This window comes from Callospermophilus lateralis, chromosome 16, assembly GCF_048772815.1.
Source record: "Callospermophilus lateralis isolate mCalLat2 chromosome 16, mCalLat2.hap1, whole genome shotgun sequence".
NCBI classification, from domain to species: Eukaryota; Metazoa; Chordata; class Mammalia; order Rodentia; family Sciuridae; genus Callospermophilus; species Callospermophilus lateralis.
The window spans coordinates 75420895-75448553 of NC_135320.1; the positions used below are offsets into that span (position 1 = coordinate 75420895).

Below are 27659 nucleotides of genomic sequence, written 5' to 3' on the forward strand. Positions count from 1 at the left end.
CCACTTGAGGTACTCATGATCACACCCCCAACTCTGGTCTCTGTCCTTCCCCCAAAAAGCAGAGAGCTTCTTCCCCCTGCAGTATCCCTCCCACACTCTGCTGAGGACACTGAACCTTATCCTTACTTTAAAGGAGGAAGATCTAATGAAATTTTGTTATTTAGAATAACAGAATAAGTGAGTATAAAGAACTGAGGCAATAAATGATAATGGACATTAAGGACTTATGTTCAAAGTCTTTATGACTTTGATTTATGAGCTTTGGAACTTTTTTTTTTTAATTTTATTTTTTTTATTGGTTATTCAAAACATTACAAAGATTGCAGAATCACATCGGTTACACATCCACATTTGAGCTTTGGAACTCTTAAAAGTCTGAGAATCTGACGTGGGTGGTCTATAACCAACCTAAGAATTTCACTTTTTATAATATGAAGTTCCCTGATCAGTTACATATGTCCACTGCAAATTCAGACTAGTCAAAGTCCTCGACATCCTTTATTCACCAGAGATGCACAACGGTTTTCTGCTTTTTTTTTTTTTTTGTACCACGAATTGAACCCAGGTTAGCTTAACCACTGAGCTACGACCCCAGCCCAGTTCTTCCTATTTTCTATTTTGAGACAAGGTCTTGCTAAGTTGCTGAGGCTGGCCTGGAATTTGCGAGGCTTCTGCCTCAGCCTCCGGAGCTGCTGGGATTACAGGCCGTTCCTCAGGGCGCCCGCTAAGCACTGTTCTAATATTTGGCGTCTTTCTTTTATATTGCCAGCAAATTATATGGTTAATACAAAACCAGATACACAACCTTTTCTTTTATTATATCAAGAAATCAATATATCTTCCTGAGCCAACATATAATGATCTCCGAATTTTAAAAATTTACAATATGGTGAAATTTGGGGTGCGATCCCTCAATCAGGTCATATTTGGAATTAAGCTCTCCCTCCCTCCTCTTCCGGGATCCTGCGGACTCCACGCTGAGCGCCAACACTTTGATTTGCACATGCAAGCGTCTTATTTCAGCGTCTAATCTGGCACTTCCACAGGTGGCAACCTCAGCCCGGGATGGAGGTGTCTCCAGGAACTCTCACCCAAGTGTTGCTGAGGCCGGCGCTTCAGCGGCCCGCGACAGCTCTACTCCCCACCTGACTGGTCTTCGCGGTTACGGCCTCTGTCGCTCAGTGAGCCGGGCTCAGGCCCTGCCCCTGAGAACGCGCGCGGTCTTCTGGCCCCGTCTAGGCTCCACCCACTCGGTTAGTCTCCACCTACTCGGAACGCGCAAAGTTCCCGGCTCCGCCCACCAGAGCTCGCGCTTCGGACCCTCCCCGTCTGAGTCCACGCACCAGGGCCCAGCCCATCCGGAACCACGCAGGTCTTCTCATCCCAAGATCCGCCCACTGGGAAATCTCGCTGCATGCCCCACCCCGGTCCCGCCCACTTAGTCCTGCCCCCTTGGTAGCACCTCCCTTTTCCCAGCTCCCTACACTGAGAGGTCCGCCTGCTCTGTCCCAGGCTTCGCGCGCGGGGACTCTGAGCCGCTGGTTCCGCCCAGGCCCCGCCCACTGGCCGCAGGTTCCACCGGCCGGAAACTGCCTGGGCCTCCCCAGTCTCCTCTCACTCTGCTCGATTACTGGCGCCAGCTGCTGCGCACTGGCGGATTCCTTGGTGCGTCCTGTCCGTGAGCCCCAGGCCCGGGCTATGGAGGGGGATGTCGCCGCCGCCACCCTCTACCAGCCAGCCAGCCCCCCGCGGGACGCCTGTGTCTACAGCAGCTGCTACTGGTGAGGCGGGTGCAGGCGCTGCACCCGGGGTCTGGCCCAGCGCGCCGCCGTGGACCACCGATTCCTTCCTGCTCCTTTGGGCGCGCGGGGCCTAGATTGGAAGGTTCTATTGTTTTGCCGGGTGGAGGGAGAGGGAACGCGAGCCCTGCCTCTGGAGCAGAGCGTGGGCAGTGGGATGGGATGGGAGTGGTGCGTTGAATGGTGCATTACCTCTGTCTGGCGCTTTTTGGATGGACAAGCTCAGCAGATCTCAGTGGTTGGGGGCGCGGAAGGGGAGTGAGGGTGGAGCGTCGCTTTGGAAGTTATCTGCAGAAGCCTGTGTGGTGTCAGACTGAGGTGCAGGTGATTTTAAATTTGGAAGAGAATTGGGGCCCAGAGAATCTGAAATATTTTTCCAAGGTCACCCAGCTAACAGCTAGGAATTACTGTCATTATAATAATGATCATATTTGCATCGCGCTTGGCAAATGCCGAGCATTGTTACTGGTGGATATGTGGACTAACTCGTTTCAGCCCCATTGTAACCCAAGAGAGTTAGTATTGTAGTGATCTACATTTCAAAGAACAGTGAAGCACAGAGGGGTGCGAATAATTTGCCTGATTCTCACAGTTTCTGAGTGAAAAATGGGGATTTGCAGGCGGGAGTCTGGCTCTGGAGTCAAGGCACTGTACATCTTACCTAGGCTATCAGCAGCTGAAGCATCACCCCTACCTTGGTCTCAACTCCTCTTTGCCTTTCCTCAGTAAGAAACGTTAGGACCATAAAATTACCCATTCCTCCTTGAGCTGGTCATTGAACCAATACCACCAAGAGTTTAACATTAATTCAGTTCTGACCATGTTAGGCCCAATGCCAACTGTTTCTATCCATGCCTCGGAGATTGATTCTATGATTATATTATCCTCATTTTGCTTTCTGAGCCACAGAAAGACTGTTTATCCAAGATCACCCCTCTACTAAGTGATGGTACTGAGCCTGGAACCTCTGTGTGATGCTGGAGTTCTGCTTCTCAATTGCTGCAGTGTATTTTTGCTCTGTCTCCTAAATCGTATTCTCACTCCTAGCAGACATTCATTGTTTCATTCATTCATTCAATAAATGTTTATTAGGCACTTGGAATATGTGATGTGTGATTCTAGGCACTGGGGAGGTAGCAGTGAACAAAATTGATAATTTCCTTGGTGACATCTCCTGGTTCTTACATTTTGATGGGGGAAAGCAACAAGGACAAGTGATTCATGTTTGGGTAGTGGTAATGCTATGAGAAAAATAGGAAAAAGCAAAAGGTGATGACTAATACCATTTTTGGGGGAGTAACGAAGGATTAAATTCAGGGACACTCCACCACTGAGCCACATCCCCAATCCTATTTTACATTTTATTTAGAGGCAGGGTCTCACTGAATTGCTTAGCACCTTGCTTTTGCTGAGACTGGCTTTGGACTCGTGATCTTCTGTCTCAGCATCCCAAGATGCTGGAATTACAGGTCTGTGCCACCCTGCCTGGCGACTAATATTATTTTTATGTTAGGATACTTAAGGAAGATATTGTTGATAAGGTGATATTGAACAGAGATCTGTGGAAAAGAGGGCAAGTGCTTTGTGGCTAATGGGGGAAGATCATTTCAGGCAGGGAGAACAGCAGGTGCAAAGGCCCTGAGAAGGAAGCATGCAGTCAGTATTCGAGAAACAGGAGGGAGATTGATACAATTTTGGGAGAGTGATCTGGTTGGAGAATGGCAAGAGATAAATGTCTCCTGAGAAGATGTTTTTTTTTTTTTTTTTTTGAATAGAATGTGTAGCAGCATCTCTGGCCTCTACCCACTAGATGCTGTTAGCAACCTCCTCTCAGTTGTGACAACCAAACATGTCTCCAGACATTGCTAAATGTCCTCTTGGGTTCATGATCACCTGTGCTTGGGAAACAGTGCTCTATGCTGTCTGAGCACATCAATTGGTGCACTTTGCTTCTGCTCTATTAGGTTCTTCTAATTTGAAATAAACACTTTTTCTTCTGTTAGTTTCTGTCAGATGTTACTTGTATTCACAACCCCATTTAATGATAAGAGTGGTGGCCATTGTTTGTATGGGACTATATGGTTTGCACAGCAATATTTATCCCCCCCCCCCAGTGTAGGGATCAACCTACTGCCTTGTGCTTGCCCAGCATGCCACTGAGCTACACCCCGAGCCCCTAGGGTATTTCTGATTCTGTTTTAATTGTTTAGTTTTTTCCCAAACATTTGTGTAGTACCTGTTGTGTGTCAGGAATGTCCACTCAGCTTGCTTCTCTGGCCTCAGCCCATTATGGGTAATCCTTGCAGTCTCAGTCCTTATGCTGCTTTATTAGGCTATTGTCTATTAGAATGATCACTTGACAGCTTAGGGACAGTATCATCACCCTTTTTGTTTGTTCTATTCTAACTGTGATTTCCTGCATTTTCAAATATAAGCACCTCTTTTTTTTTAGCATCAAAAATTTCATGAGATTTTTCTGCATATTATGATCTTGATGATAAAAAGGGAATGAATAAAATTCAGAAACTCTATGTTCAAATTTTTTTCTCTCTGTAATATTCACACTGTATTAAAAATTAATAGTACTGGCTGGGCGCTATGGTGCACCCCTGTAATCCCAGTGGCTCAGGAGGCTGAGGCAGGAGGATTGTGAATTCACAGTCAGCCTCAGCAACTTAGTGAGGCACTTAACAACTCAGCAAGACCCTGTCTTTAAATTTAAAAAAAGGGGGGTGGGTGGCTCAGTGGTTAAGCACCTCAGGGTTCAATCCCTGGTTTAAAAAAAAAAAAAAATTCAGTCTACAAGTAATACTTGTCAATTCATGAATTCTGTTCCCACCTGTAAGATGAGGGATAGGGGAACAGACAAGGAGAAACTGCTGTCCTGTATCTCTTGCATCTTCCCATATCTTTCCAAATAATGACTTCCGCCTCTGGGCTTTTGGTATGCATCATTTTGACTTTCTGTGCTGCTTGCTATTTATTGATCTTTATATCTCCTCTCAGCATATCTAAGCTTTAATTTATCATCATATCCTCCAAGCACTTAATTTAGTGTTTTGTACCTCACAGGCTCTTGAAAATGTTTTGGTTAAACTCTTCAAAAATTTCTGTGGGCCAGACAGATAAATGTCTTCTCAAAACTTGGATTTGAAAAGTTTGAGCTACTGCTCAAAGCTACTGCATGCCATTTGTCGTATGGAAACTGTCAGTGAATTTTTGTTATCTATTATATAGATCATGTTGAAGGAGTCATTGCAAGCTTCCTTTTGTTGCCACCAATATCACTTTCTCCTCAAGATTTCCTTGTTATTTTAGAGAAAAACAAAACCACAGGAGAAAAATACAGATGTCAGATTTTGGTGTTTTAAATTGTGTGGAGCATTGAGACAGGTAGACAAGGCCAAGATGTGTGAATTGAAAGGGTGTGTATTTGTATGAAATGGAGAGAGTGTTGTTTGTGTCTTGCTTCGTTTTCAGGTAGTCTCGTGTAGATGACTGGAAATTCATCCTTGACAGATTGAGTCATGTGCTCTGAGCAGAGCATCGGTGTAGCTCATTTTTTCCCTAGTTTTCTTAATTAGTGCATTATACATAGTTATGGGTGTATCTCATTTTGAGCAAAGGTACTGTGTGGTTCATTAGATAAGAGGCTGAGCTCAGAGGCTGAGCGGCGGCCATATTTGCCCGTGCTTGGGAGTGTGGCTTAGTTACTGCCTGTGTGTGCTTAGTTACTCTGGAGTGTGGTTCAGTTGCTTATTTGATGCACTAGGCACCAATTTATTTAGGTTGTTCTGGTTACTGTTTCGGATCACTCAAGGCTTGTCATAGAGAAGAGAGATTGATCCAGGGTAGATATGTAGGAAGGTGGGTTTTAGTTCAGTATGAGTAAGGGCTTTCTAAAAGTCAAGACCTCCTCCTTACTAGAGGGGCTCAGGGAATCCCACTCACAGGGACTCTCTCCTGGACCTATCATGGAACTGTTCCCGATCCTTGCCAGCCAGGAGCCTTGTTCCCCAAAACACCCAACCTTCCCTTTATTTAAGGCAAGCAGGGAACCAGTGTTAACTAAGATTTATTGAGTATTTACAATATGATATGATTATGTGCATTTTACAGATGAGCAAAGGAGATTCTCAGATCAAGAGGGTCAATGCTTCTTACCTTGTAATTGGCTCAGTTGGAATTCTAGCTGCATTGCAAGTCTCTCAACCAGACACTTATGGAATTGTGACATAGCATTTTATTGGTTGTAAACTTTCTCCATAGGCAAGTAGTGCTATGGGGTAATGAGCCCTGTGTCTACAGAGGTGCCACCTCAGCGCAGGTTGGACAGCAGCTTGTTGGTGATGTTTAGAGGACATTTATTTATTAATGTATTTATACATGTGTTCATACCAGAGATTGAATTCAAGGATGCTTAACCACTGAGCCACAGCCCTAGTTCTTATTTATTTTTATTTTTTTATTTTGAGATAGAGTCTTGCGAAGTGACCTAGGGTCTCACTAAGTTGCTGAGGCTGGCTTTGAATTTACCAACCTCCTGCCTCAGTCTCCTAAGTCATTGGGATTACAGGTGTGTGCCACTGTGCCTGTACAGAAGGAGATTTAAATGTTAGTTAGTTGTTGGATTAGAAAGTGTTTAAAGTCTCTTCCAATTTTTTTATGTCATCATCAGTCTTTAATTAAAATTTGAATAACAAAGAGAGTTCGCTTTTAATTATATTGATTAACCAGTTGTTTTATTTCAGTGAAGAAAATATTTGGAAACTCTGTGAATACATCAAAAACCACAACCAGTATCCTTTGGAAGAGTGTTATGCTGTCTTCATATCAAATGAGAGGAAGATGGTAAGTTGGTTAGTGATTGAAGAAAGGAAATGAGATTTAGGATGAGCTTAGAAGTTGAATGCAGCATGGGTTCAGTCAGTACTATTCTAAGATGTGCTTTATAAAATACAGGAACATTTTAAAGTGTTTTTGAATGAGATTTTTTTTTTTTTCTCTTAAAGGACACAGTTGAGTTAGAAAAGTTTTGTTCCTTACTTAAATAGTAGGTGAGGGAGTAAGTATATTATGGCACACTCATACAGATTAAATCCCTTTAGGTATTAATTTAGAGCTTTAAGTGCTTATACGGAAACCACATAATTCTTAGGTTTGAAGAAAAGATTTGTCTCTGGAGTTTTGAATAGAATCATAACGAACCTATAGAAAGTATTAGAAAAGTGAACCCTTCTTTTTATAACATACTCTTGTAGGCATCATTTCATTAGATGCCAATGGAAGCAAAGTTTGGACAGCTTTCTCCATTTTAGAGGAGAGTAAATAATGACTCAGAGTGGACCTGTGAATAATACAATGGGAAATCAAGACTTGAATCTGAACCTGCCAAGTGTTCTTTTTTATTTTTCTTTTTGGTACCAGAGGTTGAACTTGGCTGTTTAACCACTGAGCTGCATCCCTAGCCCTTTGTTTTAAAATTTTGAGATGAGATCTTGCTAAGTTGCTTAGGGCCTTGCAAAATTGCTAAGCCTCAGCCTCATGAGGTGCTGGGATTACAGGCCTGTGCCACTGTGCTCATATTCTGCCAGGTGTTCTGAGTCCTAGTCCAGATACTTTTTCACTCCAAAGAAGACTTTACAATAACTTGAGCTCTTATGAGCTTTCATTATTGAGGATACTAAGAAGGAGTTGAATTTATTCTTATTCATTAACTTATTCTTTTACCTTGATTTTTGGTTGCTCAGAAATATTTTTTTTTTTCTTATTTATATACTGCTTTAAATGATCTAGTAGTGGTTTAACTGAAACTATGGGATATACTATATTTTATAGATACCTATCTGGAAACAGCAGGCGAGACCTGGAAATGGACCCGTGATCTGGGTAAGATGTCCATTCGGAGAGCCTTCAGTGTTTCTTGTGACCCCTGAGTGGTCTGTACACTTTGGGAAAACAGAATTGAGAGGGACAGGAGAAAAGGCTATGGCAATTACTAATAAATAGACTTTTTTTGGGGGGGTACTGGGGATTGAACTCAGGGGCACTTGACCACTAAGCCTCATCCTCAGCCTTATTTTGTATTTTATTTAGAGACATGGTCTCACTGAGTTGCTTAGCACCTTGCTTTTGCTGAGGCTGTCTTTGAACTTGTGATCCTCCTGTCTCAGCCTCTCAAGCCGCTGGGATTACAGGCGTGTGCCACCTCACCCAGCTATAAATGGTATTTACTTAATATATTTATTAAATGGCGCGCGCGCGCGCGCGCGCGTGTGTGTGTGTGTGTGTGTGTGTATATATAAATGATATTTTAAAATTTATATATTTATTTATATAAATGGTATTTATTCTCACCCTTTTGAGAATAGATGTTATTTGGTCTAAGGTAGAAGTACTACAGGCATATTTTAATTTTTATTTTGGCATTATTATAGGAATGATTTTATTGTTTATGCTTTTATTTGCATTTATTTTATACTAAATTTATTCTGGTGTAATAAATTTTGTTTCTTCAGGGATATCTTTTTCTTTGCAGACTCTTCTTCTGGTTTAGGAATAATTTCTTCTTTCTAATAATGATTACCTCAGGTGGCAGAGGAAGCATACATGCTGGTTCATCTGGCCAGGGGCTGTATAAACATCGTGGGTGCTTTATTCACCCGGATATGTTCAATGACCAGAGAATCCACATCTAAACCCTTAAGTTCAGCATAATTCTCTGCATTTTTAAGCATGTGCACAAAAATTCAGCACTCTTTTTGGGCCCCTGACCTTGTGTCCAGACCCAGTTGGGCCTTAGCATAACTACCTGTTTCATCATGCTAGAATCGTGCACCTTGCTTCTTTAGAGGGATATCTTTCAGATATGTATGTCTTTTCAGATACACACACCTGTGATGGCCTGGGCAGTTTCACAGACGTGTATAAAGTGAACACGAAGATTTGAACCTCTTGATTTGCATGATTTTTGTGGGATTTTCTGAGTTAAGAGAGTAGCAAACCATTTTCACAGATTGTCTCAGGCTGCTTCCAGGAAGAGAGCTCTACGAATGATTTTTAAATGGCCAGTGTAGGAGACATATTTGTGATCTTCTGGACTTATCCTTTTAGCACTGAAAGGAACTTTAGAAAAAATTTTTTTTTTTAAATTCTAGATGGACACAACACCTTTATTTTGTTTATTTATTTTTTATGTGGTGCTGAGGATTGAACCCAGGACCTCACATGTGCCAGGCAAGTGCTCTACCACTGAGCTACAACCTCAGCCCCTGAAAGGAACTTTTATCAGTATGCAGTCCAGCTGCATATTAGAGCTATCTGGAGACTAGTTAAAATTATAGATTCCTGGGTTGGTTCATCTAGAAAGAGGTTCATAAATAGTGTTCTTAATACACTCCTGGCTGAACATGATCTCCATTTGAAAGACATGGGTCTAAAACAAAAGACAAAGCACATGTGCATGCACCCACACAGAGATATGCACTCCAATGCCTTCATTTTTCAGATGATAAAACAACCACAGAAAGGCATAGTGAGTGAGTAGCTCAAGGTCAGTGGCAGAACTGGGTCTTAGACCTGGGTTCTTTCCTGTTCACCTCTGTGTGTCATTTTAACCTGTCTTCCTGAAGAATGGAATTGTTTATTAGTAAAATAGAGAAAAAGTTAAAGAAGAATTTTATAAATAATAACGTAACAAACTCCTAATTTCTAGATACCTACTCAAGATTATGATGTATCATTTGAATTGTCTCCATTTATTTCACTTAGGTTAATTGGTGCCTTTTATATAGCAGTCACAAAGCAGGCTAAAACCTAGGGACTCACAGAATTTCTATCTCTATCTTGATCTTTTATAACAACATCAAAGCCCAAACCTAGCACTGTTGTGGTTAGGAGCAGGAGTTTAAGTCTCAGTCTGTGGGACTTGGACTAGTTATATAGCCTGTCTCTTAGGTGTTAGTGAGGTTGTAATGTTTAAATGAAGTAACGTAGAGGACACCTAAGAAGAGGTGGGCTGGGTGTGGTGGCACATGCCTGTAATCCCAGTAACTTGGGAGGCTGAGGCAGGAGGATCACAAACTTGAGATCAGTCTCAGTAACTTAATGAGATCCTATCTCAAAATAAAAAAATAAAAAGGGCTGGAGATGTAGCTTGGTGATGAAGCACCCTGGATGCAATCTTCAATATGAAAAAAAAATTTTTAAAGTTGGTGTTTGGTAGCTATTGTTAGCAATGCTACATAACTCCTATTGCAGGCTGTCCACCTTCTCTAGGAGTTCAACCCTGCTGCTGAACTGCTCAGCTGCTCCCCATCTGCGGAGGCCTCCTGGGAAAGGACCTGTGGACACATCCCTTCCACCACATCTCATGGCAGCTCAGGGTGCACAGTCCTGCTGCAGGAAGTCTCCCCACAGCCTGGCAGATTTATCTTTGCCTCAGTGCTGTCCTCTTATAGGAAATGGGTTGGCCTTGCTGAGCAGGTAGGGCAATCCAGCCTCCAGGAGCAGATCCCCTCCCAGAGGGGTATCCTGCTTCCAGCCCAGTGGGTTATTTCCTGGCAGCTGGGCAAACACTGAACCGCCTGTTTGTTTCATGACTCCACATGTACACTGTGAGACCTCTTCCCTGCAAGCCCAGCAGCCACGTGCTGAGTAGGAATATGGGCCTGACTGGGGTGTGGTTGGTCATTGCTCTCGGTTTTCCACAGACTATCTTCTTTCTGGAAAGCTCTCAAGCAGGATTTGAGTGATGCTGTCCTGGGCAGGTGGACCCCAGTCCCCTCTGTTTCTTGATTGGCTTTTGAAAAGGATGAGCATTGACATACTCCCTGTCCCATTAACTCTACAAGGTAGACACTCCAGTTATCTCCAGTTTATAAGAGGAAGCTGAGGCTGGGAAATGGAGGGGCTGAGCTTTGGGCAGGCTCTTCCCCGTTCAAGCTGTGTGTGCTCCTGTTCTTTCTCTTTATCACGCGGTACTGCATCCATTCTCTTCTGATTACCCTACATTTCTCTACTGACCCTTGAGGGTAAGACTTATTTTTTTCACCCTTGTGAAAACTAATGATAGGAATTGAAGATGTTAACAGAAATAGATTTTGGGTAAGGCAGAGATTACTTCTGGCAGGGGTTAGGAAAGACGAAAAGCACATTCCTGAGAGAGAAAGCCTTTGAGCCAGAGCTTGTTTGGTGGAGAGAGGTGGAGAAGGTTGCTGCTGCGGTGGGGGAATGTGTAACACGAGCAAGCCCAGCGGAAGGAAGTGGTGGGCCAGAAGGGGCTGCAGCTTTTAGTCCATTTATCTTGAAGGATAAAAGGAATGCAGGGAGGAAGCATCCATTTCTGATGTTATTTCTGCTCTACTAGGGATGGAGTTGGAGCCAAGGGAAGCTTTCATGCTGATGGTATGTTTCCAGTCTCAATTAACTTTCCCACCTCACAGGGACTTTGCAGGGCTCAGATGGAATAAGTGCCTTGTGAACTCTAAAGTACTGCAGGAATAAAAGATGTTATTACTAATGTTGTTATATTGAGATTTATTTTGGTGTGCTGTTGTCTGTGGAGAGCATTTTTTTTCCTGAGGGGCCAAAGCACCAGTCTACTCATATTCCCCTGATAATCCTGAAACCCTTTTGGCCCTTATTAGCTGGTGTTGGTAGTGCCTTGTGTCTGGGAGTGAGAGTAGAAAGTAATATCTGCTCTGTAACAAAATTGGGTGGCATAACTTTTATCCTTCTCCCTTCATGGCTACAGATGAGGGCATGGCTGACTTTTTTTTAAAGTACTTTTTTTCTTTGTTTTAATTAGAAAAGTAGTACAAAACTGGATATATAAGTCCTTTAGACTCTTTCCACACTAAACTCAAGAAGTCCCCTTTGTTAAAAATTTGGAGGGTATTAGCTTTCTGTCACTTTAACAAACACCTAAGATAAATCAACTTATAAAGAGCAAAGGTTTATTGTGTCTCTCAGTTTTAGAGGTTTTGGTTCATGATCAGTTGCTTTTGGGGCTGTGGTGAGGCAGCACGTCAAGGCGGGAGTGCATGGTGGGGCAAAGCTGCTTACCTCATTGGTGAGGGGAGAAAGAAAAAGAAGGCCTGGGGTCCCATGGTCTCCATGAAAGGCATATCTCCAGTGCCTAGAAGACTTCCCACTAGGTCTTGCCTCTAAAGGTTTCATCACCTCCTCATAGTGCCATTCTGGGGTCTAAGCCTTTAACATATGGTATTTTGGGGGGCATTTAATATCCAGACTGTAGCAGAGGGTATCCTTGTAGAGTTTTCTCTCTACTTCACATGCATGTGTATATACTTCCAAGTGCACATGTGTGTCCTAATATACATATAGCTTTAATAATAGTAGGTAATAATAGATAATGGATATTTTTCAGTTTTCCATATAAATTTGCCTATTTGTTTCAGTGGTTGCATAGTATGCTAATATGTGGCTGTATCATAGTTTGTTAACCATTCTTTTATCGAAGGACTTGGGGATGTTTCACAATTTTCATTGTTATTAACAATGCTGCAGAGATTTTCTTGGTACATACACCTTTGCCCGCTTATGACCATTTCCCTGTAAGACAGTTTACTAGAGGTAGTATTGTTGGATCGAAGGATATGCATTTAACATATATGAACATTTCCTTTATTTCTTAGCCATTTCCCTGTCAGTGGACACTTAGTCTATTTTTAGGGCTTTTTGTTTGCTTTTTAAAAATTTTGCTGTTTTTAAGGAGGGTTGTATTCGTCTTGTATCTGTTTTTGGGATAATATATGTGCATTGCTCATGGGACCTTGCAATTTGTCATCCTAGAGTAACTTGGTTAACATCAGCAATTTTTACTTCTAGGATTACCATGTTGTTTTGCTTCATGTGTCAAGTGGAGGACAGAGCTTCATTTATGATCTCGATACTGTCTTGCCATTTCCCTGCCCCTTTGACACTTACGTAGAAGAGGCCTTTAAGTCTGACGATGACATTCATCCACAGTTTAGGAGGTGAGGACATTCAGGATGAATTAGTGTCTGACATAAGGCCTTGGCAATTGCACAGAGGTTCTTTCTTTTTTCTTCCCTTCTTTTGTATTTGTTTTGTAAAGATCACTTACCTTGCTTGGCCTCAGTACTGAGTTGATACTTGAGAATGATGTGCTTGCTACACAGGAGAGTAAAAACAATATGTTAGAGCTTTGAAGGTTATACATCATATTAAAGGTTGGCAGTCTTAAAAATTTGTGATGAGATCTCAAACATGTTTTGGGGGGCACCCTGGGAGGTTCTCTCATACTCTCCTTTGATGGGTAGGGGTGGGGATTCTCATGCTGCCGAAATTAAGAGAACTGTGAGGCCAACTCCAGAAGATCATGCCCTTTGCCTGAATCACAATTGAGTAAATAAAGGCAACTAGGTAGGTATATTTCTGTACCTTCATATCTTTAGACTTCAGTCATTTCCCATAGAGTATTTTGATAGGTAATAAAGCTTTATATTACTAACAGGATAAAAATGCATGAGTAGTTTTGTGCATGTCATAGAAGATGAGTCTATATAAAAGCTGAGTTAGAATTCCCAATGTGACATCTCCCTAACATAAGTTCTGTTGATTGATTTGCAGGAAATTTAGAGTGATCCGTGCAGATTCCTACCTGAAAAACTTTGCTTCCGACCGATCTCACATGAAAGACTCCAGTGGGAACTGGAGAGAGCCTCCTCCACCCTACCCCTGCATTGAAACTGGAGGTGAGCCAAGAGTGCCTTTCCCAGGGGTTTGAGTGGTGAGGAAGGAAGAGGAAGTGCTAGTTCCTGTGTATTTCTTAGGTTGGGAAGTCGAGGCACAGAGGACAGGTCTGGAAGGTGTAAGAACTCCTGGGAGAGGAAAGCTGTTAAGGAGCAGAGCCATGCACGTGCACTCTGCCAGATTAGTGGATGTTCCTACTGTGGGACGCTGGGTGCCAAAGGTCTGCATGCTTGTGTCACTTAACAGTGGGATGAGTAGCATTTGCCATGGTAGCGTTTCACGTTATGGTGAAAGAAATCCCCAGTGCATCCTCAGCATGTGTGAAATGTCATTTCAGTGACTTTGTGATGAACCCTGCACTGGAGGGAGGTGAGAGCCAGCAGGGTGTAGTGTGCCACTTGTTTCATTTATGGGCTTCTAGGCAGCAGTCCAGTTGATAATTTCCTGAGATTTAAGAAGATGGAGGGTTGTTCTCCTTATTGTTATTGTCTGGCATTCATATGCATTTGAAACACTGTTTATGACTGGAAGTCACTCACAACATTCTTGCTTGTTGGTGAGGTCATCCCAGCACATGGCTAATACAGTCTGCATGAAAGTGCTCGAAAGCTGTGCAGGATGCTGGGAAGACAGGATAGTCATATAAATAGTTCATCAAGGAAGAAAGGAAAAAAATTATTTGGGGGCTGGGGTTGTGGCTCAGTGGTAGAGTGCTTGCCTAGCATGTGTGGCACTGGGTTCGATTCTCAGCACCACATATAAATAAATAAAGGTCCATCAATAATTAATAAAAATATTTTAAAAAATTATTTGTCATGTTTGAAGGCAGAGCACACTTAAAGAAGGTTCAGACTCTGGCTTTTGAGGCTGTGAAAAGCTCTTATAATTAAAAATAAAGGAAAAAAAAGTGCTGGGTGCATGCCTGTGATCCCAGTGGCTCAGGAGACTGAGTCAGGAGGATCACAAATTCAAAGCCAGCCTCAGCAAATTAGTGAGACCCTGTCTCAAAATCCTACCTCAAAATAAAAAATAACAAGGGCTGGGGATGTGGCTCAGTGGTTAAGCACCCCTGGATTCAATCCCTGGTACAAAAAAAAAAAAAAAAAAATGTGGAATTGCTTATTGGTATACCAACCTGCTTCCCATCCTGGGTGTTAGAACTGGGCAGGCTCCTAAGTTAGCAGACTACTCTCTGCTGCATGGGGTCTGGTCTGGGCATATTGTGCCTTCAGCAACTATTCATTTTTCTTTTAGATGTGGGCACCTAAGGGCCTAGCACATGACAGGCAATTAGTAAACCCCACCTGGTCAGCCCTGATCCTATTTGGGCCATTCTTTGGTTTAGAGGACGAGGACTCCTTTTCATTAGGTGCCATTTTGTGCCAGGCTTTGGCCAGCCCATTAATATATTAGTTCAATTTAATTTTCACTAAAACCCAATGAGCCAAGTGTGATTTCCTCATTGGCTAGATGGATAGAGAGAAGTGCATGAGATTCAGCCCTTTGTGTAAGTGTACACAGCTGGAGAGCAGCAGGGCTGGTTACAGGTTAGTGCACAGTGCTTGAGGAGGGATTTCTTCAAGAGGAGTCTTGGGCTTCATTTGTAGTTAACTTATCAGGGGCCTTCTGAATTTGAGATTGAATTAAAAAAAAGGAATCTAGCTGGGCATGGTGGCACACACCTGTAATCCCAGCAATTTGGGAGGCTGAGGCAGGAGGATTGCAAGTTCAAAGCCAGCCTCAGCAACTTAGTGAGTTCCTGAGCATCTCAGGAAGACCATGTCTCAAAATAAAAAAAATAAAAAGGGCTGGGGGGCTGGGCATATAGCTCAGTTGGTGGAGTGCTTGCCTTGCATGCACAAAGCCCTGGGTTCAAACCCCAGCACCACAAACAACAACAACAAAAACAAAATAAAACCTTATAATTTTGGGACTGGGGATATAACTCAGTTGGTAGAGTGCTTACCTCCCATGCACAAGGGCCTAGGTTCAATCCCCAGCACCCCAAAAAGAAAAAAAAAAGGGGGGCTGGGGGTGTAGCTCAGTGATAGAGCACCTCTGGAGCCCCAGGACCAAATCAATAACAACAATAAAGAAATAAAAACCAACAAAAGAGATCTGTGGCGCATGAGGTAAATGTGTTTGTTTCTCATGTAATTATGTAACTGAATTAAAATGTTCTGTCATGTGGTGAATTTATCAAAAGGGTGTATTAGAGAGCTGGGGTTGTGGCTCAGTGGTAGAGTGCTTGCCTAGCATATGTGAGGCACTGGGTGTGATTCTCAGCACCACATATAAATAAATGAATAAAATAAAGGCCCATCAATATCTAAAAAAATTTTTTTTTAAAGGATGTATTAGAAGTTAGGATAAATGTGATTTACTTTTAGCTAATGAGTAGTGTTTTGTGAAAAATAAAGAAGGTTTAAAAAAATTATTCCAGAAGTCAAATTTTACATGAAAGCATGTCTAAACACATGCATTAAGAAGAGTAGTTGTATGCAGCTTTTTGCACATAATTTTGGAAGTGATGCTTTTTAAAAATTTTTTTTTAGTTGTTGATGGACCTTTATTTTATTTATTGATTTTTATGTGGGTGCTAAAAATTGAACCCAGTGCCTCCCGCAATAGGCAAGTGCTGTACCACTGAGCTACAACTCCAATCAGAAGTGACTCTTATGACTGAAAATTTATTATTTTTGACATGTTGTAAGCTATGATTAAGCATATGCATTAATAAATTTCAGTGGCTACCTGACTGTCTGGAGGATCACCACTATTTCCCACTTTGCATTTAGTGGTTTTAAAGAAAAGAGCCTTTTTTTCCCATGGTAAGGAAACTGAGGGATGCGAATTGTCACTGTGGAAATTCTGGAAATTGTCAGACTTTCTGCTTCCTGTTGCTTCTCTCCCTGTCCTCACGTGTTTCTCCCAGTATGAAAGAGAAGCTCAGTACTTGTCCAAAGACACAGGGGGTCCCTCTGCAGCTCCCCCGGGCTCTGATGCTCTCCCTCCTAGCTCCTGGGGGCCTTCCTGAACTTCAGCCTCTGTCTTCTCACGCAGGGAGACTGCCAGACTGTTTGTGTGTCCCTTCTAGGCTGTTTGTGAGTCTCTTTTCGGCCTCTCCTTATTTGTTTCTGATCCTTGAAATTCATGGTCATGTGCTACCATTGTCTACTCGCTGCCCATTGTCCAGTCCCTTTGCATCTTTTGTCCAGTTTTCTGGTGGTTTGTGATAGAAATGCAGTTCCTATAACAGTTCTTTGAGGGACAGAAGCAGGAAGCTGCATGAACTTTAAAAAGTTTTTTTTTTTTTTTTTTTTGGTGGGGGTGCTAGGGGTTAAACTCAGGGCCCCACACATGGTAGGAAAACTCTCTACCACTGAGCTATACCCCTAGTCCAAAAAGGCTTTTTATGTGGAAAATTTAAATCACATACAAAACCAGACATAATAGTTTATCCGATTTCCAACACCAACAGCTCATGGCTGCTGGATTTGTTTATATCTCAGCCACTTTCTGCCACCTGCATTACTCTGAAGTGAGATAGTGTGTCCATTTAACTCTGGCTATTTTAGTGTATATTTCTAAAATATAAGGGTTTACTTTCTTTAAAACAATGGCCATAATACCATTATTATATGTGGAAAATTATCATATGTTATGTAGTCTGTTTTCACATTTATAGTTATTTCATGAAGTCATAATTGTTTTTTTCTTCCAATTTGTTTGAAACTTAGTATTTAGTTGTCATGTCTCCTCCAATCTGTGACAGGCAGGAATAAATGACCTTGAACACAGAAATGACCTTGAACCACAGAAATGACCTTGAACCTTATCCATTTGAATAATATCTCTGCTTTTTGGTCTCTGGATTTTATTGCTTCTATGCCAAAATTGTGTTTTCATCAGACGTTTCTTTCATATATTTTTCTAGACTCCAAAATGAACTTGAATGATTTCATCAGCATGGATCCTGAAGTAGGATGGGGTGCTGTCTACACGCTGTCTGAATTTGTACATCGGTTTAGCAGTAACTGCTGAATTTGACATCAGGATGTGGAACTGTGCAGAAATTCTAGGACATGGACAAGCCATTCTTTCATTTAGGACAGCAAACATTATGGTACAGTTGGCTTGGAGTTACATTTTTCTTTTGATTCAATTGAGGGGAAACACGAGTGAGCATAAATATCTGTGAACTGAATAAAACCTTTTTTGGGCTGGGGCTGTAGCTCAGTGGTAGAATGTGTGCTTAGCATATGTGAGACTTTGGGTCCCATCCCCAGCAACTCAGAAATATAAAATAAAATGTAGTCTTTTTTAACAAAATGTCAAGTTGAAACTTGATGTAGCACGTAATTGCTAGGTTATTCCTGTGGCTTATTTGCCAAAACATGTGATGACTTATGTGGGTGATAGCTCTTGTTAAGATAGAGGTGTGGACTGGAGCCAGCTCCGTTTGTCTGATCTGTATGTTTCCTGTCTCTCTGGCTACACTAAGCTTCTTGTGGGCAAGGCCATGACTGTGGCTGTGGAAATCTCTGATGCCCATAGAAGGTGCCCATAAAATATTTCTAGAGACGGTGCTGCTGCCTGGGAAGGGATAATACTGTGAGCTGAATCAGCAGTAAGTATTAGTCTTTTTGGACTATGATGTTGTTAAAAAGGTTGAAGTTCTCTTAGGCTGAGTGATATTTGGCCTATTTGTAAATTGTTTTAAATAAAATAGATTTAAAACTAGTTTTGTTTTGAAGATTTTGTGTTGCTCTTGGTGATCCAAAACACCTAAGAATGTCTTAATCATTGATGAGAACCATTGCTTTAAAACACATTGATCATGTCTGCCTTTTTGAAGATGCCTTAGAAATGTGGCTTTAATTGTAAAATTCCAAATAAAAGGTATTTATAATTACACTGGCATATAGTATTGGCTCTTGTTCATGTTCTCATTGTGTTACTGTGAAGACGAACAACTTCTTATGGAAGGGTTTCCAAACTTATCCTCAGATGAGTTTTCTTATTAAGGAACTTACTCAACATGAGTGTTGTGCATTCAAGGGTAAAACTGGTCATCTACCTAAGAATCAGTAAGTTTAAGGAAAAGTCGCTTGGTTCAGCCAATCAGGAAGATTTCGGGAGAGAGTAGGTGAACTTTTGGTAAAAATAATGCAAATAGAACTTCTTAGGTTATTTTTTGATTTAAAGGTAAATGTGGCCGGGCACAGTGGCACAGGCCTATCATCACAGCGACTCTGGAGGCTGAGATAGGAGGATCAGAAACAAAAGTCCAGCTTCAGCAACGTAGTGAGGCCCTAAACAACTTAGTAGACCCTGCTTCTGAAAAATAAAAAGGGCTAGGATGTGGCTCATGGCATATTGCCCCTGGGTTCTGTCCTTAATACTTGCCCTCCAAAAAATAACAAACCAAAAAACTAAATATGGACCCCACACTTAGATATATTTTTTGAATTTCACAATTACTTAAAAAGTTCATGGCTAAAATGAAGAAGATAAATTTTGTCAAGTCGAACCACAGAAATATTTTATCCTGAGCAAAAAGTTTCATGGGGACCAAAGGATTGTAATCTGATTTACAAATTGCATTTTTGGGATGTTTTGTTTAGTTTTGGCCTATTTTATAAGCATATTTCCACTATGGTATTCTTTTTTTTTTAAAGAGAATTTTAAAATATTTATTTATTTATTTTTGTTATCGGCGGACACAACATCTTTGTTTTGTATATGGTGCTGAGGATCGAACCCGGGCCGCACGCATACCAGGCGAGCGCACTACCACTTGAGCCACATCCCCAGCCCTCCACTCTGGTATTCAAAAGTATGTTGAGTATAACAGATTAGGTAATGTCTGTGTGGATATTTGAACTTCCCAGTCACCTTGCCTTGAAATTGAAAACCCATCACCTCTGCACATTGTAGGGAGCAAAGTTTTATAGTTTCAAGCCTGTTAAAATATCCATGATCGTAATTTTGACTTGTTAGAAGTGACAGAGGACATCTGTTATTTCTTTCTTACCCAGCACTCCTGGGTACTGTTCTTGCACAGTTTGGTGTGGTACTAGAATATAGTCTGAGCTAGGCCAGGCTTGAGTCCCAACCCTGGACAAGCTCAAGACTCATCCATCAGAATGTTCTCTGGATTTCCTGTATTGCGTGTTTAGGGAGGACTTCTTCCTCTACAGGGATTGCTAAGCTAGAGGTTTGGGGCTGCTGGTGAGCATCATGAAAACTGCAGAAGGGCCTAAGTGCAGCAAGCAACGAAGCAGAGCTGACAGCAATGGTGCAAGAGCCCCAGATCAATCTGTGCTTGAAGCTAGCCCAACTTCTGAGCTGCCCAACTCTATGAACCAGTGGATTCCTTCTTCTTCAGCTTATTTTAAGTTGGATTTCTGTCAGTTTTAACTGAAAGGTAAGTTCCTTTAGAAGATTCTTCTTTGATGTTCTTATTTTACAAGGTTTAGGAAATGTTATTTGAATCTTTCTGTGCTAATTTTTCTTTGAGGGAAGATTTGCTTTTATAGTAGACGTTGAGGAGAGCTAAATACTGTCTGGAAGGAGAAGGATTTTTTTGTTTGCTTTTTGGGGTACGGGTGATTGAACTCAGTTGGCACTCGGCACCCAGCCACATCCCCAGCCCTATTTTGCATTTTATTTAGAGACATGATCTTACTGAGTTGCTTAGTGCCTCACTTTTGCTGAGTCTGTTTTTTTTTTTGTTTGTTTTGTTTTGTTTTTGCTTAAAATACAAATTTATTTTTTTTATTTTTTATTTTTTTATAATTTTTATTGTTGGTTGTTCAAACCATAACATAGTTCTTGATATATCATATTTCACATTTTGATTCAAGTGGGTTATGAACTCCCATTTTTACCCCGTATACAGATTGCAGAATCACATCGGTTACACATCCACTGATTTACATATTGCCATACTAGTGTCTGTTGTATTCTGCTGCCTTTCCTATCCTCTACTATCCCCGCTCCCCTCCCCTCCCCTCCCCTCTTCTCTCTCTACCCCATCTACTGTAATTCATTTCTCCCCCCCCCCCCTTTTTTTTCCCTTTCCCCTCACTTCCTCTTGTATGTAATTTTGTATAACCCTGAGGGTCTCCTTCCATTTCCATGCAATTTCCCTTCTCTCTCCCTTTCCCTCCCACCTCTCATCCCTGTTTAATGTTAATCTTCTTCTCATGCTCTTCCTCCCTACTCTGTTCTTAGTTACTCTCCTTATATCAAAGAAGACATTTGGCATTTGTTTTTTAGGGATTGGCTAGCTTCACTTAGCATAATTTGCTCTAATGCCATCCATTTCCCTGCAAATCCTATGATTTTGTCATTTTTTAATGCAGAGTAATACTCCATTGTGTATAAATGCCACATTTTTTTTTATCCATTCGTCTATTGAAGGGCATCTAGGTTGGTTCCACAGTCTTGCTATTGTGAATTGTGCTGCTATGAACATCGATGTAGCAGTGTTCCTGTAGTATGCTCTTTTTAGGTCTTTAGGGAATAGACCGAGAAGGGGAATAGCTGGGTCAAATGGTGGTTCCATTCCCAGCTTTCCAAGAAATCTCCGTAATGCTTTCCAAATTGGCCGCACCAATTTGCAGTCCCACCAGCAATGTACAAGTGTACCCTTTTCTCCACATCCTCACCAGCACTTGTTGTTGTTTGACTTCCTAATGGCTGCCAATCTTACTGGAGTGAGATGGTATCTTAGGGTGGTTTTGATTTGCATTTCTCTGACTGCTAGAGATGGTGAGCATTTTTTCATGTACTTGTTGATTGATTGTATGTCCTCCTCTGATAAGTGTCTGTTCAGGTCCTTGGCCCATTTGTTGATTGGGTTATTTGTTTTCTTATTGTTTAATTTTTTGAGTTCTTTGTATATTCTGGATATTAGGGCTCTATCTGAAGTGTGCGGAGTAAAGATTTGTTCCCATGATGTAGGCTCCCTATTTACCTCTCTTATTGTTTCTTTTGCTTAGAAAAAAACCTTTTTAGTTTGAGTAAGTCCCATTTGTTGATTCTAGTTATTAACTCTTGTGCTATGGGTGTCCTATTGAGGAATTTGGAGCCCGACCCCACAGTATGTATATCGTAGCCAACTTTTTCTTCTATCAGATGCCGTGTCTCTGATTTGATCCATTTTGAGTTAACTTTTGTGCATGGCGAGAGAAAGGGATTCAGTTTCATTTTGTTGCATATAGATTTCCAGTTTTCCCAGCACCATTTGTTGAAGATGCTATCCTTCCTCCATTGCACGCTTTTAGCCTCTTTATCAAATATAAGATAGTTGTAATATTGTGGATTGGTTTCTGTGTCCTCTATTCTGTTCCATTGGTCCACCCACCTGTTTTGGTACCAGTACCATGCTGTTTTTGTTACTATTGCTCTGTAGTATAGTTTGAAGTCTGGTATTGCTATACCGCCTGATTCACACTTCCTGCTTAGAGTTGCTTTTGCTATTCTGGGTCTTTTATTTTTCCATATGAATTTCATGATTGCTTTATCTATTTCTACAAGAAATGCCGTTGGGATTTTGATTGGCATTGCATTAAACCTATAGAGAACTTTTGGTAATATCACCATTTTGATGATGTTAGTTCTGCCTATCCATGAACAGGGTATATTTTTCCATCTTCTAAGGTCTTTTTCTATGTCTCTCTTTAGGGTTCTGTAGTTTTCATTGTATAAGTCTTTCACCTCTTTTGTTAGGTTGATTCCCAAGTATTTTTTTTTTTTGAGGATATTGTGAATGGAGTGGTTGTCCTCATTTCCATTTCAGAGGATTTGTCGCTGATATACAGGAATGCCTTTGATTTATGTGTGTTGATTTTATATCCTGCCACTTTGCAGAATTCATTTATTAGCTCTAATAGTTTCTTTGTAGACCCTTTTGGGTCTGCTAGGTATAGAATCATGTCATCTGCAAATAGTGATAATTTAAGTTCTTTTTTTCCTATTTTTATGCCTTTAATTTCTTTCGTCTGTCTAATTGCTCTGGCCAATGTTTCGAGAACTATGTTGAACAGAAGTGGTGAGAGAGGGCATCCCTGTCTTGTTCCAGATTTTAGAGGGAATGCCTTCAGTTTTTCTCCATTCAGAATGATGCTAGCCTGAGGCTTAGCATAGATAGCTTTTACAATATTGAGGTATGTTCCTGTTATCCCTAGTTTTTTGAACATAAAGGGATGCTGTACTTTATCGAATGCTTTTTTTGCATCTATCGAGATGATCATATGGTTCTTATCTTTAAGTCTATTGATGTGGTGAATAACATTTATTGATTTCCGTATATTGAACCAGCCTTGCATCCCAGGGATGAATCCTACTTGATCATGGTGCACAATTTTTTTGATATGTTTTTGTATCCGATTCGCCAGAATTTTATTGAGGATTTTTGCATCTAGGTTCATTAGAGATATTGGTCTGTAGTTTTCTTTCTTTGAATTATCTTTGTCTGGTTTAGGAATCAGGGTGACGTTGACCTCGTAGAATGAATTTGGAAGTTCTCCCTCTTTTTCTATTTCCTGGAATAGCTTGAAAAGTATTGGTATTAGTTGTTCTTTAAAGGTTTTGTAAAACTCTGCTGTATACCCATCCGGTCCTGGGCTTTTCTTAGTTGGTAGTCTTTTGATGGTTTCTTCTATTTCCTCAATTGATATTGGTCTGTTTAGGTTGTCTATATCCTCCTGACTCAATCTGGGCAGATCATATGACTTAAGAAATTTATCGATGCCTTCACTATCTTTTAATTTATTGGAGTATAAGGATTCAAAATAATTTCTAATTATCTTCTGTATTTCTGAAGTGTCTGTTGTGATATTGCCTTTTTCATCCCGTATGCTAGTAATTTGAGTTCTCTCTCCTCTCTTCATTAGCATGGCTAAGGGTCTGTCGATCTTATTTATTTTTTCAAAGAACCAACTTTTAGTTTTGTCAATTTTTTCAATTGTTTCTTTTGTTTCGATTTCATTAATTTCAGCTCTGATTTTAATTATTTCTTGCCTTCTACTTCTTTTGCTGTTGTTTTGCTCTTCTTTTTCTAGGATTTTGAGATGAAGTGTGAGATCATTTATTTGTTGGTTTTTCCTTTTCTTAAGGAATGAACTCCAGGCAATGAATTTTCCTCTTAGAACTTCTTTCAACGTGTCCCATAGATTCTGATATGTTGTGTCTGTGTTTTCATTTATCTCTAAGAATTTTTTAATTTCCTCCTCGATGTCTTCTATAACCCATTGATTATTCAGTAACCTATTGTTCATTCTCCAAGTGATGCATGATTTTTCCTTCCTTCTTTTATCATTGATTTCCCTGAGTCTGGTTTTGATTTGGTAATCCTCGGCCTCCTGAGCTGCTGGGATTACAGGTGTGCTAGGCGGAGGAGCTTTTGAGAAAAGCAGGGGACAGAATTTGTAAATTGAAAACAAGAGAAATAAAGTGTCTCTGAGAATCTGATATACCCCAGAATGGGGAAGCAAACATGAAAACATAAAATGGCTCTCAAGTTAGTAGAACTGGTTGTTCCTGATTGAAAACTATGTAGTTTTAAGAAAATTATGTCTTTCCAAAGAGGGGTTGCTTAATAGTAGCAAAAAGGCAAACTTTTTTTTTTTTTTTTTTGTATGTGGTTTTTCTCAGTTTTAAAATTTTTTTCTGGTGTCTGGACATTGAACCCAGGGCCTTGTCCCTATTAGGCAAGTACCCTATCACTGATCTATACTCTCAACCCCTCAGTTTAATTTTTAATTCTTTAAAAAACAGAGGTTACCCATACATAGTACAAATTAAAAATGTATAAAAGAGTAAATGGTGAAAAGCAAACTTTCTTCCCTCTTTGCCATCCAATTTTATGATTTCCCTACCCAGGAGCAACCTCTTTTTCAGCTTATTTTATAACTTCCCAGGAATGTTGTGTTCCTGTGTACCTGCAGATAAGCATTACGTATTCAATTCTGTATTTCCTGCTATGGATATTAGGTAGTATCAGGCCTCACTATCCAGGTTGGTCTTCACAGTCACATGTCATCTTCACTCACAGTGACTTTCTCTCAGGGATCTCTGTGAGGAGGCTGCCTCTGTGACTACGCTCTCCATTCCTGGCCATTCCCCACTCCCTGTCCTGCCTCCCCCATTAGGTTCCTGTTCCTGGGCAGGAGGAGCTCATTCTTTCTTCAGTAAACAGATCTCACATTCTGTTTATCCAGCCTTTTTTCCTGTTTCTTGTGGCTGACATCCCCTGAGCTGACTGCCCCAGTCCACATCCATGCCCTTCCTCCCTTCCTAGCAGTTATCACTAACTTCAGTGATCTTGCATATTGTTTAAAAGTCTGCTCTCCATCTCCCTTCTCTAGACTGGGTGCCTTTCTACCTTATTCTCCACTCTCATGCTGCTGCCTAGCGCAGTATCTGATGCATTATAGGAGTTGCTCAACAAATATCCCTCAAATATTTAAGAAAGGAACAATTTATGTCACCCCAGGAGCTGGGAATCTGGAACATTAAGTGTCTTGCTCCACCAAACTGTGAATAATGCTGGCAAAGTACTGGGGAATTCTCGCTCTTGAATTCTTCTTTTTGACTAGATTCTATTCCTCCTGTAGATGATGGAGTCCTTTTTAAAACAGGTCTCTTGTGTGGTGCCCCCAGCCTTAACTCCAAGCTCTACTTTTCTACCTTTTGGTGTGAAAAGAACATTACAATTAATTTCTGCAGGCAGCAAAGAACACGAGTTGATTAATTTACTCTGCCATTCCAGGCAGACACCTCATTCCAGCCTCTGGTCACAAACATGAATGGAAAGTCCCTCGCCTGGTCTCTGATGCTGAGAGTAGCAGCACACATTGTGTTTTCCCCCTTTCTTTTGAGCAGAACACACAGCCTGGCCCCAGAGGGTGAACTCTTACCCTCTCAGTCCAGGAAGAATGTGGCTGTGGCCATGAGCTGCAGCAAAAGTCTGTTGGGGCCAGGCTTTTAAAAATATCCATTTGTTATCAAGGGAGCAGTCATGGTAAAATTTCAGTTAAAGTCAATGGGCATTCTCTCCTGAGGTCTCCATGGGGACCTGGAGATTTAAAGCAATTTCTGGGAAGAATATTGGAAGCAAATTGAGGAGCAAACTATGAACAGTCCCACTGTTGTGGCATACACCTTTTCTAGAACCATGGACAATAGCTGAGTCACTCCCCCACCCAAGGCCCATGGGTGCAGAGCTGCTGTGAACCTTGGGGCAGATGTTCAGGAGATCTTATCTTTTTATTCACATTATAGAAAGAATCAGAAGGGAGTCCTTGATCTCCATTACAGCCTTGGATTTGCTAGTCACATGCTGAAAGGTAAAATGTTTAAAATACTTAATGCTGTGTATCCAGTATGTCCCTGTTAGCCCTTCTGATCTTTTTATATGTACGGTCATTTAATCCTCAGAATAATAAAATAAGGTTGATACTATCATTCTCCCTGTGTTACAGATTACTGAGGCATAGTAAGGTAAAGTAACATACCTAAAGCCACATAGCTAGGGAGCCAGAGCTAGGATTTAAAGGCAGGCATTCCTTCTGACTGCCATCTCTTTTGCTGAGTTCCCAGTTCACCCAATTCCTAGATTACCCCCATGTTCTGTAACATTTCATTTCAAAGTTTACAGTAATCTGACATTGACATTATTTCTGGATAAAAGCTTTGTTAATTATCATCCTGCTTTTTAAAAAAAAAATATGTATTTTTAGTTATAGATGGACACAAGTAATTTCTCTCTCTCTTTCTCTCTCTCTCTCTCCCTTTTTCTTTCTTTCTTTCTCCCCTCATCCTGATTGTTTTTATTGCTTTTGAATATGGAGAGAACTTAAATACTTCAGGGATTTTTATTTGAAAACTTGGACTTTGGGATGCACATCTTATATCTAAGGTAGCAGACTTTTTTTTTTTTTTTGGTGCTGGGAATTGAACCCATGGCCTTGTGTGAGTGCTTGCAAGGCAAACACTCTACCAACTGAGATATATCCCCAGCCAGGTAGCAGGCATTTTTAAGTGAACAAAATCACAGAAAATGTAGTGTACTGCAGGAATTGATTATTTCCATCAGTTCTGAGCAATATTAATCCTTATAGGAACTAAACCACAACAAAGTATATGTTTGGGCTCTTCACCAAGTAGTAAAGGAAAAATCAAAGTTTTGGGGCATGATTGCCTCAGGGGAGAAAAAAAGAGTTAATGATTTTACTTCTTAAAAAATGTGGTTTTTGGACTGGGGTTGTAGCTCAGCAGTAGAGTGCGCGCCTAGCACATGTGAGGCCCTGGGTTTGATCCTCAGCACCACATAAAAATAAATAAATAAATAAATAAAATAAAGGTATTGTGTCCAACTGTAACTAAAAAATAAATATTAAAATAAATGTGGGGCTGGGGTCGTGGCTCAGTGATGGAGTGTTTTCCTAGCATGTGTGAGGCACTGGGTTCAATTCTTAGCATTGTGTATAAATAAATAAAGGTCCATTGACAACTAAAAAAAAAAAATGTGACTTTACAGCTTCAATTCTCTATTCTGTAATGACATGCCATGTAACACACAAATTATTAGGAAGTTTTTTTCCCATAGAATTATATAATATGATTTCTTTCTCACTTTTCGGACACATAATCTTATGGGTATATTTATTGTATTTTATATTATTTCTCCCTAAGATTGCTATTTTCTAATGTAAGAGGTTAATAAGGGAAAGTCATTGAGATCACAAAATTTAATTGAAATAAACTGCAGTTTTACTGAAAAAATATGATTTAAAAAATTTATTATTTTTTGCTTTACTACCTTCTTTGCTCTGTCATTTAAATGACTTTGCCATCTGTTGAAGTTCTAGGCATCTTGGAAATTGTTTTATATTGATAAAGTACAGTTTTATTATGACAAATGATTTGAGATAGCTTCTAAATAATGTAAGACATTTTTTGAAAAAAAATTTACAAGAATGTTCAAAGATAGTTACTGCACAGGTGATAAATTGTTATTTATAAAGTACTACATTTTTAAAATTACTAACATGTTATTTTATTTCCTAATACCTCTTAGAAATATAGTATATAATAAGTAATAGGAAT

The 27659-nt window shown here is 40.6% G+C and overlaps 1 protein-coding gene across 3 annotated transcripts; it reads left to right on the forward strand.

Annotated features, from left to right (window-relative positions):
• Window positions 1-1514: 1514 nt before the first annotated feature.
• On the forward strand, window positions 1515-18406 carry Ntaq1 (N-terminal glutamine amidase 1). 3 transcript variants are annotated; one of them, XR_013088928.1, is made up of 7 exons: window positions 1515-1781; window positions 6551-6650; window positions 7638-7688; window positions 12651-12799; window positions 13416-13540; window positions 16286-16369; window positions 17476-17546. XR_013088928.1 is itself a non-coding variant. In XM_076835937.1 (6 exons), exons 1-6 carry the CDS (start codon window positions 1699-1701, stop codon window positions 17580-17582), a joined length of 615 nt encoding a protein of 204 aa, XP_076692052.1. In that variant the 5' UTR covers window positions 1515-1698; the 3' UTR covers window positions 17583-18406. The 3 variants fall into 3 exon arrangements, 2 of the variants coding, with proteins under 2 accessions (XP_076692052.1, XP_076692053.1); XM_076835937.1 differs by lacking the exon at window positions 16286-16369 and having other exon boundaries at window positions 17476-18406; XM_076835938.1 differs by lacking the exon at window positions 16286-16369 and having other exon boundaries at window positions 6556-6650; window positions 17476-18406.
• The last annotated feature ends 9253 nt before the right edge of the window (window positions 18407-27659 follow it).

Coding starts and splice junctions, on each gene's coding strand:
- Ntaq1 (XM_076835937.1), top strand. CDS start 1,699: ATGGAGGGGGATGTCGCCGCCGCCACCCTCTACCAGCCAGCCAGCCCC. Junction 1,782..6,550: donor GTCTACAGCAGCTGCTACTG/GTGAGGCGGGTG, acceptor GTTTTATTTCAG/TGAAGAAAATATTTGGAAAC. Junction 7,689..12,650: donor GAAATGGACCCGTGATCTGG/GTAAGATGTCCA, acceptor TTTTACTTCTAG/GATTACCATGTTGTTTTGCT.